Genomic DNA, 18,493 nt, shown 5'->3' on the forward strand with positions numbered 1-18,493 from the left:
GACAGTAATCATTAACACCATCTATACGATGCCTTAAGATTTACAAAATAATTTTTGCATACCTTATCTTATTTGAATTTCTTGGCAACCCATGAGATAAGGTGGTATTTTTTTCACCATCCTACAAAGGGGGAAACTAAGGCTAAAAAAATACTGCTTTGTCTAAGATCACACAGCTAGTAAGTAGTAAAGCTGAGAGAGGTATTCACAAGAATAAAAGTTATCATTTATTAAGGGATTACTACATATGGAGTGCTTTGTATACATTACTTCTAATCCTTACACAACAATCCTTCTAGGAAGCTAGTACCTTTCTTTCAGTGAAACTACAAAGGCTCAGAGATGTTAACTGCGTCTCAGCACCTAGCTATGTCTTAGCACCCAGCTAAGAATGCCAGAATTCAGACCCAGGTCTGTGTGACTTCACATTGCACACTCCTTCCCACTATTACGTCATGTAACCTACTTTATATATTTTTAACTGACTAGGGATTTAATTGGTTTGTAAACTTAGTGGGTCAACTTTTTTAGATACTGGTTGGTCAAGGCTTTACTAACTTCAGAGTCAAGATTTGAAAGATGAGATGTGCAGGAAAGCTATTCTTGAGAGTTCCTTTTTCAGTAACATCCTTCACAATTTTATTGAGAAGTAAAAGATGTGTGTGCCTTCAGGAATCTTAGTTTTAGTCAGGGAGATAAGAAAGCTGGTGATAGATTATGATAACTTTCCTCTAGGTTTAGGGAACACTGAGTTACAGCTACATCTTTATTATTGAGATAAGAGGAGATGATAATTCTGTCGGAATTAAGACTATAGATGGCAATGGAGCTAGCATCATAAAAGCTTAGAGTATAGGCTAAAAGCAAGGGGACAGATTGGGCAGGGGACCAAGATAAGGTCCACAACCTAGGTGGGGATCTGGAACCCCATGAGTAGTTGAGTATGGAGAGGTTCCACCTCAGAGCAAGGCAAAGGAGAGACACAGATGAACAGCTGGGATCTGGACCTAACAGTGAAAAAAAAAAGGCAGCCAAAGCAGGGGCAGGGTAGGAGGGTCCAAGGCCAAGTTCTAAAGATGTGGTGGTGGCTGAGGAGGCCATGACAAGGGAGAAGAACAGATGCAGCCCAGTGGTTCCTCAAAAGCACCGACAACCAAGCTCATGTGAAGCCTCAGGCAGGAGCCGATACTGGCCTGTCTGAATGGAGGCAAGAACAATTTCTGGCACAGAGAACCAGACTCTCCCTGTCCATTTTCCACCTGAAGTACCACCCAATCCATCAAAACCCTTTATAAAAGCAGACTAACGAGATGGAGCCAAGACGGCGGCGTGAATAGTTCAGTGGAAATCTCCTCCCAAAAACATATATATTTATGAAAATACAATAAATACAACTATTCCTAAAAGAGACACCAGTGGATACAGTACAATAGCCAGGATACATCTACATCTGGGAGAACTCAACATCACATGAAGAGGGTAAGATACAAGCCGTGGCCCGGTGGGACCTGAACGCCCCGCACCCCAGAACCCAGTGGGAAAAAAGGAGTCAGAATGGGGAGGGAGTGAAAGCTCAGGACTGCTAAAAAACCAGCTCTAGAAATCCACACCCTGAGCGCAGACACAAGGTGCACAGGGTGCTGGATATTAGAGAAACGGAAAAGCAAAACCTGTGGGCAGGTCCCCGTGACCGGCGCCCCTGAGACAAAAGAGAAGCGAGTGCTTTTTGCAATTCTTAAAGAGACAGGGACCCCACAGCTGGACGAAGTCATCCTGGCACACTTAGCCAGCAGCTGGGAATCCTGGGGAACTTTAGGCGCCCTAATGCCCTGGGCGGTAGCGCAGCTCTGAAGCCCCTCACAGCACTCAACAGCCTGCCAGTTGTTCCCCCAACTGGGGCGGACCCCGACACACTGGCCCAGTAGTGGGAGAGTGGCAGCGCGCGCAGGGGCGGCGGCGCCAGAGGGGACCGGGAATGGCTCGTGTGAGCCTGCCGCGGTGGTGACCAAGTGGCCCCCGTGCATCGGCGGTAGCGGCGCCAGAGGGGCCCAGGAGAGGTCCACGCGTGCCAGCGGTGGTAGCGCCAGAGGGGCCCAGGAGAGGCCCACGCACACCTGCAACGGTGCCAGAGGGAGCAGCTGCACTCCCAGCAGCCGACTGGAATCCCAGCCTGACACACAGTCACCGGGCCAGACCCAAAGGCCACTGCTGGCACACAGCTGCCCAGCAGGGGCGCCGCTATCGTGGAGGAGCACACCTGGCATGCCTGCCACTCCCCGCAGGGCTCTGCGCTGCTCTGACAGAGACCCCGCCCACAGCAGCTTAGGGGATTAACCCAGTGGCTGCTCCAGGAGTGCGGGCAACCGACACAGGCAGCGGGGAAGGGCAAGGCATCCAGCAAGCAGGAAAAGACTTTCTTTTCCCAGCTGACACACCTGCAACCTGCCTACAGCCACCACTATCACCATGAAAAGGCAGAAAAATTTAGTCCAGTCCAAAATAGTCCAGACAACCCCTGAGAGAGGATCTGCAGAGACACACCTAACCAGTTTCCCTGAAAAAGAATTGAAAATAAAAATCATAAACATGCTGATGGAGCTGCAGAGAAATATACAAGGCTAAGGGATGATGTCCGGAGGGAGATTACAGAACTGAAACAATCTCCGGAAGGATTAATAAGCAGAATGGATAAGGAGCAAGAGGCCAATGATGGAGTAGAAACCAGAGAACAGGAACGCATAGAAGCTGACATAGAGAGAGATAAAAGGATCTCCAGGAATGAAACAATATTAAGAGAACTGTGTGACCAATCCAAAAGGAACAATATCCATATTATAGGGGTACCAGAAGAAGAAGAGAGAGAAAAAGGGATAGAAAGTGTCTTTGAAGAAATAATTGCTGAGAACTTCCCCAAACTGGGGGAGGAAATAGTTGCTCAGACTACGGAAGCACACAGAACTCCCAACAGAAGGGACCTAAAGAGGACAACACCAAGACACATAATAATTAAAATGGCAAAGATCAAGGACAAGGACGGAGTATTAAAGGCAGCCAGAGAGAGAAAAAAGGTCACCTACAAAGGAAAACCCATCAGGCTATCATCAGACTTCTCAACAGAAACCTTACAGGCCAGAAGAGAATGGCATGATATATTTAATGCAATGAAACAGAAGGGCCTTGAACCAAGAATACTGTATCCAGCACGATTATCATTTAAATATGAACGAGGGATTAAACAATTCCCAGATAAGCAAAAGTTGAGGGAATTTGCCTCGCACAAACCACCTCTACAGGGTATTTTAGAGGGACTGCTCTAGATGGGAGCACTCCTGAAAAGAGCACAGAACAAAACACCCAACATATGAAGAATGGAGGAGGAGGAATAAGAAGGGAGAGAAATAAAGAATCATCAGACTGTGTTTATAATAGCTCAATAAGCGAGTTAAGTTAGACAGTAAGGTAGTAAAGAAGCTAACCTTGAACCTTTGGTAACCATGAATCTAAAGCCTGCAGTGGCAATAAGTACATATCTTTCAATAATCATCCTAAATGTAAATGGACTGAATGCACCAATCAAAAGACACAGAGTAATAGAACAGATAAAAAAGCAACACCCATCTATATGCTGCTTATAAGAGACTCACCTCAATCCCAAAGACATGCACAGATTAAAAGTCAAGGGATGGAAAAAGATAGTTCATGCAAACAACAGGGAGAAAAAAGCAGGGGTTGCAGTACTAGTATCAGACAAAATAGACTTCAAAACAAAGAAAGTAACAAGAGATAAAGAAGGATATTACATAATGATAAAGGGCTCAGTCCAATAAGAGGATATAACCATTATAAACATATATGAACCCAATACAGGAGCACCAACATATGTGAAACAAATACTAACAGAATTAAAGGAGGAAATAGAATACAATGCATTCATTTTGGGAGACTTTAACACACCACTCACTCCAAAGGACAGATCCATCAGACAGAAAATAAGTAAGGACACAGAGGCACTGAACAACACAGTAGAACAGATGGACCTAATAGACATCTATAGAACTCTACATCCAAAAGCAACAGGATACACATTCTTCTCAAGTGCACATGGAACATTCTCCAGAATAGACCACATACTAGGCCACAAAAAGAGCCTCAGTAAATTCCAAAAGATTGAAATTCTACCAACCAACTTTTCAGACCACAAAGGTAAAAACTAGAAATAAATTGTACAAAGAAAGCAAATAGGCTCACAAACACATGGAGGCTTAACAACATTCTCCTAAATAATCAATGGATCAACAAACAAATTAAAATGGAGTTCCAGCAATATATGGAAACAAATGATAACAACAACACAAAGCCCAACTTCTGTGGGATGCAGCAAAAGCAGTCTTAAGAGGAAAGTATATAGCAATCCAAGCATATTTAAAGAAAGAAGAACAACCCCAAATGAATAGTCTAATGTCATAATTATCAAAATTGGAAGAAGAAGAACAAATGAGGCCTAAGGTCAGCAGAAGGAGGGACATAATAAAGATCAGAGAAGAAATAAATAAAATTGAGAAGAATAAAACAATAGCAAAAATCAATGAAACCAAGAGCTGGTTCTTCGAGAAAATAAACAAAATAGATAAGCCTCTAGCCAAACTTATTAAAAGAAAAAGAGAGTCAGCACACATCAACAGAATCAGAAATGAGAAAGGAAAAATCATGACGGACCCCACAGAAATACAAAGAATTATTAGAGACTACTATGAAAACCTATACGCTAACAAGCTGGAAAATGTAGGAGAAATGGACAACTTCCTAGAAAAATACAACCTTCCAAGACTGACCCAGAAAGAAACAGAAAATCTAAACAGACCAATTACCAGCAACAAAACTGAAGCGGTAATCAAAAAACTACCCAAGAACAAAACCCCCAGGCCAGATGGATTTACCTCAGAATTTTATCAGACATACAGAGAAGACATAATACCCATTCTCCTTAAAGTTTTCCAAAAAATAGAAGAGGAGGGAATACTCCCAAACTCATTCTATGAAGCCAACATCACCCTAATACCAAAACCAGGCAAAGACTCCACCAAAAAAGAAAACTACAGACCAATATCCCTGATGAACATAGGAACATAGATGCAAGAATACTCAACAAAATATTAGCAAACCGAATTCAAAAATACATCAAAAGGATCATACACCATGATCAAGTGGCATTCATCCCAGGGATGCAAGGATGGTACAACATTTGAAAATCCATCAACATCATCCACCACATCAACAAAAAGAAAGACAAAAACCACATGATCATCTCCATAGATGCTGAAAAAGCATTTGACAAAATTCAACATCCATTCATGATAAAAACTCTCAACAAAATGGGCATAGGGGACAAGTACCTCAACATAATAAAGGCCATATATGACAAACCCACAGCCAACATCATACTTAACAGCGAGAGGCTGAAAGCTTTTCCTCTGAGATTGGGAACAAGACAGGGATGCCCACTCTTCCCACTGTTATTCAAAATAGTACTGGAGGTCCTAGCCACAGCAATTAGAGAAAACAAAGAAATACAAGGAATCCATATTGGTAAAGAAGAAGTCAAACTGTCACTATTTGCAGATGACATGATATTGTACATAAAAAACCAACTCCAAAACTACTAGAGTGTACATAAAGACTCCACTCCAAAACTACTAGAACTAATATTGGAATTCAGCAAAGTTGCAGGATACAAAGTTAACACACAGAAATCTGTGGCTTTCCTATACACTAACAATGAACTAATAGAAAGAGAAATCAGGAAAACAATTCCATTCACAATAGCATCAAAAAGAATAAATTACCTAGGAATAAACCTAACCAAGGAAGTGGAAAACCTATACCCTGAAAACTGTAAGACACTCTTAAGAGAAATTAAAGAGGACACTAACAAATGGAAATTCATCCCATGCTCCTGGCTAGAAAGAATTAATATCATCAAAATGGCCGTCCTGCCCAAAGCAATATACAGATTTGATGCAATCCCTATCAAATTACCAACAGCATTCTTCAATGAACTGAAACAAATAGTTCAAAAATTCATATGGAACCACCAAAGACCCCGAATAGCCAAAGCAATCCTGAGAAGGAAGAATAAAGTTGGGGGGATCTCGCTCCCCAACTTCAAGCTCTACTACAAAGCCACAGTAATCAAGACAATTTGGAACTGGCACAAGAACAGAGCCACAGACCAGTGGAAGAGAATAGAGACTCCAAACATTAACCCAAACATATATGGTCAATTAATATATGATAAAGGAGCCATGGACATACAATGGGGAAATGACAGTCTCTTCAACAAATGGTGCTGGCAAAACTGGACAGCTACATGTAAGAGAATGAAACTGCATCACTGTCTCATACACAAAAGTAAATTCGAAATGGATCAAAGACCTGAATGTAAGTCATGAAACCATAAAACTTTTAGAAAAGAACATAGGCAAAAATCTCATGGACATAAACATGAGTAACTTCTTCATGAACATATCTCCCGGGCAAGGGAAACAAAAGCAAAAATGAACAAGTGGGGCTATAACAAGCTGAAAAGCTGTACAGCAAAGGACACCATCAATAGAACAAAAAGTTATCCTACAGTATGGGAGAATATATTCATAAATGACAGATCTGATAAAGGGTTGACATCCAAAATATATAAAGAGCTCACACACCTCAACAAAAAACAAATAATCCAATTAAAAAATGGGCAGAGGAGCTGAATAGACAGTTCTCTAAAGAAGGAATTCAGATGGCTAACAGACACATGAAAAGATGCTCCACATTGCTAGTTATCAGAGAAATGCAAATTAAAACCACAATGAGATATCACCTCACACCAGTAAGGATGGCTACCATCCAAAAGACAAACAACAACAAATGTTGGCGAGGTTGTGGAGAAAGGGGAACCCTCCTACACTGTTGGTGAGAATGTAAATTAGTTCAACCATTGTGGAAAGCACTATGGAGGTTCCTCAAAATGCTTAAAATAGAAATACCATTTGACCCAGGAATTCCACTTCTAGGAATTTACCCTAAGAATGCAGCAGCCCAGTCTGAAAAAGACAGATGCACCCCTATGTTTATCGCAGCACTATTTACAATAGCCAAGAAATGGAAGCAACCTAAATGTCCATCAGTAGATGAATGGATAAAGAAGATGTGGTACATATACACAATGGAATATTATTCAGCCATAAGAAGAAGAAAAACCCTACCATTGGCAAAAACATGGATGGAGCTAGAGGATATTATGCTCAGTGAAATAAGCCAGGTGGAGAAAGACAAGTACCAAATGATTTCACTCATATGTGGAGTATAAGAGCAAAGAAAAACTGAAGGAACAAAACAGCAGCAGACTCACAGAACCCAAGAATGGACTAACAGTTACCAAAGGGAAAGGGACTGGGGAGGATGGATGGGAAGGAAGGGATAAGGGTGGGAAAAAGAAAGGGGGCATTACAATTAGTGTGTATAATGCGGAGGGGGCACGGGGTGGGCTCTACAACACAGAGAAGATAAGTAGTGATTTTACAGCATCTTACTACGTAGATGGACAGTGACTGTGAAGGGGTATGTGGGGGGGGGACTTGGTGAAGGGGGGTGCCTAGTAAACATAATGTTCTTCATGTAATTGTAGACTAATGATACCAAAATTAAAAAAATAAGAAATATAAAAAAATAAATAAAGCAGACTAACAAGGAGAACTGACTGGTATGTTTGCCACTGTGTATTATGCCTACTTTCACCTTTTCTCAGCTGAAGTTGCTCAGCAACAATGAGATGGCAAAAAGGAAGCTCAGAAGAGAGGAAAAGAAGTCTAAGAAGCCAAAACTCTGGATAATCTGCACCAAATAAACCCTTCCTTCTAGCCTTCCATTTATTCATTATTCAGTAATTATTTATTGAGTTCTGTCTAAATGTATCAGAAGTTTGGGGGTTTATAAAGAAAAAAGGGGTTCTTTTGTGGCTTAGGATTTTTGAAACCCTTGGATCATTTTCACCACCTGCCCATTTATTATAGAGCATACAGTGCTACCCAGAAACATCTGATAAAGTCCAGGCAACCGAACCGAAGCCACAGGAATCTGAGTGTCCACATACTGGAATCTATCAAGTCAGTAAGCTAGCATGACTCAAGTAGCAGTCTCAAGAAGCTAGATTTGGCCTAACTTTACCCTTACAACTTGCCTGACTAAACAACTTGCTTTTATTTACTTCAAAAGCAAGGACTATCCAATCACAGCCCCCAAAAAAGGTGATGTGGAGTTAGCTATACTGTTAGTTTATCATTTTTCAAGATATGTCATCACCTCTCTTTGATACTAATCAACTGCAGAATCTTATGTATAAATTATGAATTTTAGGGATCTTGTCAAGTTTTTAAGTAGCTTCCTTCTACTCTAGACAGATCTTAATTCTAAATATAACATGCCTGAAGAAAACACTACTGAAAGGCTCCTTCTCTTCAGCACAGTGTGTAATATAAACATCAAGCTGTCACTGTTTCCAGTGCAGTTAGGCTCAAACGCTGCCCTCCACTCTGTGAGTGTTGTAAAGACTGAAAGCTTAGACTGTAGCTCTTTATTAATAATGATTGCTTAGCCATTGCACAAAAACCTGGAACAGCTGTTCCCTGAGTGAAAGAATAATTCAAAGCAAAGTAGGCTGGATAAAAAAACACTTCCAACCACATTTCAAAAAGCTCCTTTGTGTCAAATAGATGCATGTCTGCACAGGGAGTTTTGTGAGTACAGGTGGATAACATGGGGCCTTTACTATAATTACATCACTACCTGGTACTGCCTTTATGGCAAAACAGCTCTAATGGACTGAGTTCTATGTAAGTGGTATAGTCTTGTAGCTCAATGATGGAACTGTATGAATGGGGGCTTTCATTAACCCAAAGATAATTGCTTTGAGAAATGGTTTTGAAGCACATCTGTGGTACTTATGATCCTATGGGTACATTTCTTTCTTTTGAGGTACCACTTTACAGTTAAGTTTTTCTTGGTATTTTTCAGAGACTTCTCTTCTGAGGCTAAATTAGGAATTTCTGTTCCTTATTTGAGTTCCAAGAATTGAGCCTTTCCTGCCCTCCGCCCAAACTAGAAGATATAAACCGTGGGAAAAAGTATCTTTACAAACTGTATTAAGTTATCTAACTTGGTTTATTTAGCATACTCATGAAGTCTTTCACATCCATGGAAACCTCTATTAAGTCTCTCCAAGCTACAACAGGTTTTTTCTTAGTTTCCGAGTCCTGCCTGCAAAGGCAGGGCTGAGAAGCAGGCACAAAGGCTGATAGCTAGAAAGTTGACATGGAATCCCTCAGTTTCTCCCTGTTCAGATCAGGTTCTTTCTTTCCAATATTTCCTCCTCCTCAACAGCAAAAGAGAAAGCGGGAAACAGAAAAATGAGGCATATAAATAGCTTTGTGTGATTTACTTAATGGAGGTCCTAAAGATTCCAAAGCATACATCCTAGTGCAGTTCTTCTGTTCTAGGCACTGTAAGAGTTGACCAGAAAGAAACAGAGTCTCTACCCTTGTAACCTTCATCCATCTCAGTTATGCCTGGGAAGAATGTGGGCGCTAATTTTAGACAGAGACTAAGATGCACAAATGACAAGTATCAAAGCATTTTTGGAGCCAGAAACAGATTTAAGTTCCTTGACTCATTGCTGTTCTTACTGCAGACCACAGCTGTACCCAAGTGAGCTGCTGCTAGAACTGGTGGCTTCAGAGGAGCCAACTGCTCTAATTGGTAGCTCTAAGCCACTTCACTGAGAAAGCACGGGGTCTTAGATGCCTTAAGAAGTGACTGACAGCCTGAGGCCTGAGTGACTCAGGCTCTTCTGAGTCATGGAGCTTTTAGGTTGGTCTTATAGCCTGACACTCTTCCATCTTCCTTTTTTCCTCTCCCAGGGAAGACAAGCGCCTGAAGACACAGATCTTTCTCAAGCAGGTATCAAAGAGTAGAGAACTTTCCCTCAGAGCCTACTTCTGGCTAGTGTTTACCAAAGTGTGGTCATCAAATCACCTGTTAAAACCCTTTGGCGTGCTTGTTAAACAGACTTGGGCTCTGTCCCTCCACCACAGAGGCACTGCTGCAAGAGGCCAGGGATTCCCCTGCATACTCCAGCCCACCCTGGACCCCTTGCTTTGGACCGCTAGCTCCAAATGTGGCAGACCATTTGGGTCACTTGGGGAGAGTTTTGAAAATGGAATTAAAGTACTATATATGAAAAATGGAAACCATACTAAGTAAAATTAGATGTCCACTCACTCTTGTTATTCTTCCAGACTTTTATCCTATACATGTAGACATTTTGTCGTTTTAATGAATTAAGAGTCTTACTATGCATATTACCTTTTCTCAGCTTGTTTTTAATTAACAGACTATAAAATGGACTTCCTTACAAATCTATTCCATTCTTTTAACACAAGGGACACAAATCAAAGGTCTACAGGGGTTAGGTAACATTAGTGAGTTAAATGGACCTGGGAGGAACTGCAGAAAACTGAGTTTTTCGTTTAATGGAGTCAGAAGTTACCCAACTACAGTCAACTGCTGCCATTTGGGAATGTGGGCCCAGAATTGCCAAATCCTTTTAGGATAAGAAATATGAATTTAATGTGAAATCTCTGGATTTTTAAATATTAGTAATTAAATACCTGAACCAGTGAAAATGTGTTCAATCCAGACACCGCCCTCAAGTCACCTTTTTGAAACTTCCTATGGCAGTGTATACACATATTGTTTTAGTATGTCATACTTGTACTTAAAAACCTTTCTTGTTTTTAATTAATGGAATGCAAAATGCCATTGCTATACACTTTCATTGTGATAGTATGGCTACTACAGTAGATATTCTTGTTATATCTTTGTGTGCTAGTACAAATAATCTTAGAAGTGCAGGTTCAACACTGCCCTAGAAAAGGTTGTACCAATATACAATCCTTTGCACAGGACATGAGAGGGTCATTTACTGGGGAACTTTAAACAGATTCCCAGGTGCCATTCGAGAGATCAGATGTAGTAGGCTTGTGATAGAGCACAAGATTGTTTATTTTTTAAGCTCTCAGATGATTCTGATGACCAAAGGTTTTGGAACCACTGTCTTAGATTATTAACAAATTGTTTGGGGCCATTTCCAGTGAATTATAAAGGAAACTAAATACTTTGATTTGCATTTGTTTTAGACTGTGTTACTTTAATTACAGCCTCTGTGAAAACACAAAGGGCTCTTCTGCAGCTGCTGCATGAAGTTCAATCAGAGCAGAACAATAAATAAACCAACTCAGGGATCTTCAAACATCTTTTATTGGCAAAGTCTAGGAAAAGGTGCGGTAGCCATTTCTGAGCAAAACCTGTATCCCAGCAAAGTAGTCAGCATTATATCTAGCACACCACTGAAACACTCAACCACAAAGCTTAAGTTCCTGAAACAGATGCCCAGGTCACTAAGAGGCTCCAAAATAAATCGGTCAAGTTCTGCTGCTCTGTTAAGACTGTGTAACGCAAGAAACAGTCCTGGATGTGCATCCTTGTTATGGGATGACTAAAAAGGCAGAGAACAGTATCAAGATTTTTTACGTTGACTCCAGTTCACTCCCCCATTACAAGGAAGGTGTGTTTCAGCAGTAGTACCGAGGTCTCCTCCCCATTCTGCCTTTGCCTAAGCAGCTTCTGCTTAGGAGAAGGGGTGGTCATAGGACATGATCCTCAGGATGGTAGAGTTCACTCATCAGGCGGTAGATGTAGGAAGGTGCATTCCCACCAATGTTGGAGATAAAGAGGGTAATGAGCTCTGGGGGGACGTAGTCAAACACAGGACAATGAATGCTGACCTTCTCCAGAATGTCACCTAAAAGGTAATCACAAATGCTAAAGATAAAACTAAAGATTCTGCTCTAGTAATTAGTAGAGATTCTAGGCTCAAAAACAAAGACATACTTGCTACTCCAAGGAAGGGAAGTTGCAGCAAAATGAAACCAGAAGAGATGACTTCAGACCTTGATACTCTCTGCTTACAACTATCCAGTACCCTTAGAATAAAATTCAAACGGGATTGCAACCTCTGAGATCTGGCCCCTTCTCACAGCACTATACTAATGATATACACTAATTATAATCTGTTTCTAACTGGCTAAGCATGTACCTAAGTCAAGCCCTTTGCACTAATGCCTGGAAAATTCTTCCCTTGATCTTCAAAGGGCAGGCTCCATTCAGGACTCAGCAGCAATGTCATCTCATTAAGACCCTTCCCCAAACTAAAGCAGTCTCTTCAGCACTTTCCATGACATCAGCCTTCTTGGTTTTCTTCCTGAAATATCTCATGACCTGACATTTTCTTGTCTGTCTTTTGCAACACGGTATATGCTCTGTGCCTATCTGCCTTGTTCACTGTTACAACCCTAGTGCCTAGAATGGTGCTGACACATAGTGAGTACTCAACAGACATATTTCTTTAAAGAACGCATGTTTGAATAAACGGATAAAGTTGTGCAACTTCCAAGAAGAATCAGCACCCCAAGAGCCATGCTTTGCTCCCACGTTAACTCTTGTGAGGCAGTAGGCTCACTAAGCAAAGCTGCTGCCTTCAGAAGTCAGAGAGGAGGACCTAACCCACACAGGCATCCAGGGCACGGGCAAGTTTTACAGTAGGAACAGTTACAGCCTGCTTCCTCTGGCAGCCATATCATCAGAAAGACTCCTAGAGCAACTGAAACCAAGTACATTTTCCCACTGGGTTGTCGCCTGTGTCTCAAACAAAGTGCAAAGCTAATCCCGGTCATCTGACCCACAATGGCCCCAATAACTCAAATTTATTAGTCTCAGAGCAAAATGAACATGGATTAGCACTCCAACTGCTAAAGAGAACAGTCCCCACAAGCAGTATCATAAAAAGCAACCTGGCGGCACTCAGGCCCACTGACCCCCCCCCAAAAAAAAATGACTAAAACACGCACATGCACACACAAAACTTCTGTACCTTCTGTGAAAGGCAGAACTTCTTCAGGAGCCACAAACTTGTGAAACGAATCTTCTTCATTGGGGAACTGGAAAAGGAAAAAAAAAAGTAACAGGGACCCAGCAATTCCACTCCCAGGTATACTCCCAAGGTAAATAAAGAACGTTATGTTCACACAGCAACTTGTACACAAATGCCAAAGGAAGCATTACTCACAAAGCCAAAAGGCAGAACAACTCAAATGTCCATCAACAAATGAATGGATAAATAAAGTGCATACACCCATTCAATAGGGTATTATTCATAAAAAGAAAAAGAAACAAAGTACTATGCTACAGCTTGGATGAACCTCGAAAGTATTATGCTAAGTGAAACAAGTCAGATACAAAAGGGCACATTGTACGATTCCATTTTTAAGAGATATTCAGTAAAGGCAAACCCAGAGACAAAAAGCCAGTTAGAGATTACTAGGAGATGAGGAGAAGGCGGAACTGGGAGTGATTACTTCACAAGCATGGAGTGTTTTCCCGGGATGATGACAAAGTTTTTAAACGAGAGAAGTGGTAGTTGCGCAATGCTGTGAATGTAGTAAGCGCCACTGAACTGTATATTTTTAAATGGTTTATTGTATATTATGCGAATTTCATCTCAACTGAAAAAAAAATAGAGACCTTTAAATAGGCTATTTTCAAAGCAGATAGCTTCTATCACTAATGAAATGGCTTTTCACCTACTAACTGCTTGTAGTCAGGCTACAGAGGACAGTCCCTGGAACTATGACAAATCAACCAATTCTACATTCCTCATTTCTACTTGCTTGGCATTTTCAGAAATGGTCAGGGTAACGGGGAGTAAATGAAGGTCCTTCCCCAACAGTGTACTGTCCTGACCTTACAATTTCATCTTTTTAAAGCTGAACAGGTTATCACTATCAATTGTTTCTGGTTCAAGACTTCTGTGTCCTTTTCCAGTCTCCACTGGGTCTGATCCACAGCATAAACATAGATAAAAAGAAGCCCCATTGTGAGTAGGTTTAAGGCCCAGAGTTCAAGCCTGTACTTTGGCTTCCTTCTCTCTGTTGACTAGAAACAGACCAACATACCTGTGGGGACAGCTTGAACATAGAAGCACAGACGATGAGCGGGGTGGAATGGTGTTTCGCTGCCAGTGCCAGAGTGTGAGTTCCTGTCACAGCTCTCAGGGCACCATTGGCCAGGATGGTCTTTGTGCCAATGATCACCTTGGGACAGGAAGAAAACCTTGAGCCTTCTTGGAACAGAATGTTAAATGGGCCACTGGGCACAACAGGCTGCATGCTTAGTTCTCAGATTTGGCATCCTGAGGGGTCACACACCAGTAAAGGGTAAGGGATTCTAGACTCAGGACAAGTTCCAGCATAAGAGTGGGTTCCCAACGAAAGAATGAACATAGTACATGACAGGAAACAGCAGTATCTACTGCTCTTAGCCCTGTATTTTCTGGAAATCTATATGCCATACCTCCTGAGAAGCCGGAAACCTTTCTATTTACCATTCACTACAGCCAAGCTCTGAGCAAAAGGTGGGGAGCACTCTACTCAATCCCTGGCAGCTGACATAGTCAGCTTAGCCCTACTTCATTCCTTTCAATGCTTGCACCAAATAGAGGCAACTCCAAGTCAGGAATGACAATATGGATAAAGGGAGAAGAAATTTAGTTAATGGACTTAAAAAAGGCCAAAGGATGCATTTTCAAAATCTGCTAGAAGCTTTCTTCTTTTCTCATGGATACTAAAGGCAGGGATTGGGGGAGTGGGAATCAATGTTTGTAAGTATAACCTTCATGAATTCAACGTAACTCCAAATATACACACCTTGTTGACTCTTGACATAACAGCAAAAATGGCAGCATCAGTCATGACAGTTGTCTCAATACCTACTTTGGCCAAATTGATCGCCATTTCATGACCCTGCAAGAGGAGAGAAAGGCTGATAGGTGGGACAAAGAGTGACAGCATGAAAGACCTCTCAAACATAACTGATCTGGGGGATTCTGTGACACTGGGCATACCCAACACATAATTTCCTACAGATAACTCATTTTTCTGCCTATGTATTCTCTGGGACACTGCAGAGAAGCCCTGGGGAAGCTAATAAATGTTTAATTCCTCACAGCATCACTAGAGCAGCCACAAAACTGGAAATATTACATGCTTGCATAATCAGGTATATCTGACAAGACAGCTCCTGGCTCATTATTTTACAACATCCCACATCCTTACATATTTCCCTTTTTGGGACCTACTGTTTACCTAGGGAATGAATGAGGTCAGACCAAGCATCGGTCATCCCCAAAGCAATTTACCCTATTTTGATTCCAATATTTATCTTTGCTTGGACCCAGCAGTTCACCCAACCTTCTTAAACCCATGTTTGAGGATTTTCACAGGATGAACAACTTGAAAATTCCCTTAATGTTTTCCTTTATCTTCTCAGTGTCTTGCTTATCAATTCAAAGTTCGCATAGAGCTCATCTACACCTCCTTTACTCCCTCCTCATTTTTAATTTTTCTTAGCAACTCCAGCAGTCCCCCTACCTGACAGAAAGGAGCACACTCTGCCACAATGACATGGAATTTCCTCTTTCGGGCAGCCTCTTTGAGGAAGGCCTCTACTGTTCGAGAGAAGCCAATGGTCATGATCACCTCATTGGAGTGGATGTGCTCCAGAGCCTGGGCTGCAATGTTCTCTGTTGTTCCTTCTGCAAGAACAGTCCATTTTACCAGGAAAATATGAAACTGCCATGCTATGGCATGGAGCTAACAGAGCATGGAAAGAGACATGGGCCCTATGCCCACCCACTAGACCCTGATAATGGACTTAATGTGAAATGTCACATTTTCTTAAAAGCCCTGCTCCGCTGGGACCTTCTACCTCCCAAGTTCTCAGCCTACCCTCTTTCCCAGCAGTACCCCTACTCATCCCCTTACACGCTACCATGACACTAGCTCCATACTGATTTTGATACAATGAATTCAGGCAAGAAATGGCCCAATTTGGGAAATCCTAAAGTGCTAAGAGTGAAGTAAACAAAGCTTCCCCCAAAAGAACTCCTCCAGAAGATGGCCACAACCCTTTCATCTGAGAGAGGGAGGCCACATACGAAAAACGGGAGAATTTGGAAGCAGCAGGTCAGTGCACACACAGGCCCAGCTTCTCCCCTCCCTCCTCTGACTGTAATGAATATCTGTAGGTCTCCTGGGTCACAAAGACAAGGCGGTTGGAGTGAGTGAGTGAGTGAATGAGTGAGTGTGTGTGTGTAAAAGTTCAAAAGGAAGGTTAATGAAGGAGGCTTTATCAGCTGTGGTTTTAGGGAATTCATCTTCTTTAAAATGAAGAGAAAGCTCTTTCCTAATAGTCCCTGTGCACCGGGTGTTCCTTCCATAAAGGGCTGGTCTGCAAGGAAAGCTAGAAAGAGTTACTACCTTCCTCCTGCCACTTGTGCAAACCCTTCCTAATCAGAAAGTAAGACAAAACTGTGAGAACTACAGGACCGGTTATCCCATCTCTGCTGATGAGCAACTTGCTTGGTCTTCTTTTCCCTCATTTGCCTGCAACCTGTCCTGTCCACTCAAGGATCAGGACTCTTACCCAATTCCACAAGCAGCTCATTAATTGCCTCAATAATGTTGGACTGGAGTTGGGCATAAGGAAAACTGAAATCTTCGTTCAGGCCTCCGAATGTCAAGAGTTTGTGCAGGGACTCGTGCTGATCGCTCTCGTCGCAGCGTCCATGCAGTCTACGGAGGCAACAAGACCCAAAGGGAAAGGTGGGGAGGAAGTGTGGTCATTTAAGCCACAGGAGCTCCTCAGCTCCAATAAAGGCCCCAAAATGGGAGAGGGGCCCGTGCAAAAGGCGTCACTGGGTCCAGCGCAGGGCCCAGGACGTAGGCCTGACCTGCCATACTCCTCCCGGACGATCCGCAGCACTCTCCGCACCATGTTGCCCACGGTGGTCTCTGAGGGCTGCGCGGCCGTCATCCTCCGGCCCTCTCTGCGGATCAGCTCCATCAGCTCCCCTGCAGTTCAAAGAGAGAGGGTGGGCGGGGCAAGCGCGAGGTGAGGCCTGGGCGACTTTCCACTTGGGTATCAGGAACGTGTAGTGGGGTGGAAAGCGAAGAAGCCAGGCCTGCCCCACCTGCGTTGCTCCAGCGGTGGTCCGTGATGATCCGGCGTAACAGCCCCAGGGTCTCCCGAGCCATGTCTTCCGAGCTGCGCCGCCCGCCGCCCCGCTTTAGCGCCTCCACGAAACTCTCGATGCTCTCGACCAACTCCACACCCTCTGCTGCCGCTCTTGGCATCGCTACAGAAACCGCCTGACCGGCGAAATCCACACCTGCGAGAGCTCGGGGTTTACACTTCCGGGGCGAGCGAGATCGGCTTCCGTTCTGAGAAAAAAAACCTCCCTTTTAGGAGACGGCAGGCCACGCCCCTCGCTGCCTCCCCGCCCCGCTTCTTCTGCCTGAGCCAATCGGAGACTTGGAGCTTGAGTGGTTCAGTTACAGCCAGGGTTGTGCGCTCTCGGGGTGGGAGGACTGGCAGTGACTTCTGGGTTCCTCGGAAGCTCGGCGGAGGTGACCCGGGAGGCTTGAAGAGGGTGGCTAGTGCCGTTTCTGTGGAAACCCTCTCTCTGAGCCCCTCCCCACGATCCGACCCTACTTTGGATAAGTTGCGGCGCTCCTTCTCGGTCCCCCTGTTTGATGACCTCCCAGTCTCCTGACCTAAATGTTCAAGAGAGAGCTTCCAGGGCCGCTGCCCCTTGGGCAGATGCCCCGTTACAGTGCTGTTACATTGCACGGTACTGGTTCCTTTGCGCCTGCGTGAAATAGATTCAGCTCCCTGAGGGTAGAGACGATGGTCTTTTTTGCCTTTGCATTCCCAACGCCTAACACTTAATATAAAAACAAGAATCAGGGATGAGGGTGAATACTAACTAATTAGGAGATTCATAGTGGGAGCTAATATGAGCAAAAATGATGTCCTTACATATGGACACATTACAAAAGCTCGAGAGTATAATGCAATACCAAGAGGTACGTACCATTTACTAAAGCTTACTAGGTATTGGGCACTGTGTGAATCGCCTCATCTAATGCAAGTCTATGAGGTAGGTCCTCTTATCCTTATTTTGCAGATTAGGAAACAGCCACAGAATTTAAGCATTAAGTAAGGGGATGCGTTTATATTTCAAAGCCAAGTAGATCTAAACCCAAATTCTGGGTGTAATGAAAATGTCTATTTCCTTAAGATAAATTCTTTAAACTGGAATCCTTGGGTCCATGCAAACTTTTGTTGCAATTGACAAATTGTCCTTCAAAAAGGTATACCAATACTAAAATCAGATAGATAGCACAACACAACTACAGACCAATGCCCTCATGAATGCAGATGCAAAAATCTGCAACAAAGTATTAGCAAAAATCTAATCCAGCAATATATAGAAAGA

General features: G+C 42.8%; 1 protein-coding gene across 4 annotated transcripts in view; it reads right to left on the reverse strand.

The window, feature by feature from the left end:
* The window catches only part of EIF2B2 (eukaryotic translation initiation factor 2B subunit beta), a 34,703-nt gene extending 17,273 nt beyond the window's left edge, over positions 1-17,430 (reverse strand). Inside the window, exons 1-8 of one of the 4 annotated variants that reach the window (XM_036913152.2) lie at positions 17,186-17,426; positions 16,946-17,066; positions 16,639-16,787; positions 15,585-15,748; positions 14,862-14,957; positions 14,112-14,249; positions 13,031-13,097; positions 11,341-11,902 (exon numbers count right to left, since the gene is read on the reverse strand). In XM_036913152.2, coding sequence (XP_036769047.2) covers positions 11,745-11,902; positions 13,031-13,097; positions 14,112-14,249; positions 14,862-14,957; positions 15,585-15,748; positions 16,639-16,787; positions 16,946-17,066; positions 17,186-17,348 — 1,056 coding nt within the window. In that variant the 5' untranslated portion in view covers positions 17,349-17,426 and the 3' untranslated portion in view covers positions 11,341-11,744. Of the gene's footprint in view, positions 1-11,340; positions 11,923-11,979; positions 12,084-13,030; positions 13,098-14,111; positions 14,250-14,861; positions 14,958-15,584; positions 15,749-16,638; positions 16,788-16,945; positions 17,067-17,185 lie in introns of those variants that run through there. The other 3 variants (XM_036913153.2, XM_057488315.1, XM_057488316.1) reach the window with 3 other exon arrangements.
* Positions 17,431-18,493: the final 1,063 nt, after the last annotated feature.

Source organism: Manis pentadactyla, chromosome 11 (assembly GCF_030020395.1).
Source record: "Manis pentadactyla isolate mManPen7 chromosome 11, mManPen7.hap1, whole genome shotgun sequence".
In the NCBI taxonomy this organism is placed as follows: domain Eukaryota; kingdom Metazoa; phylum Chordata; class Mammalia; order Pholidota; family Manidae; genus Manis; species Manis pentadactyla.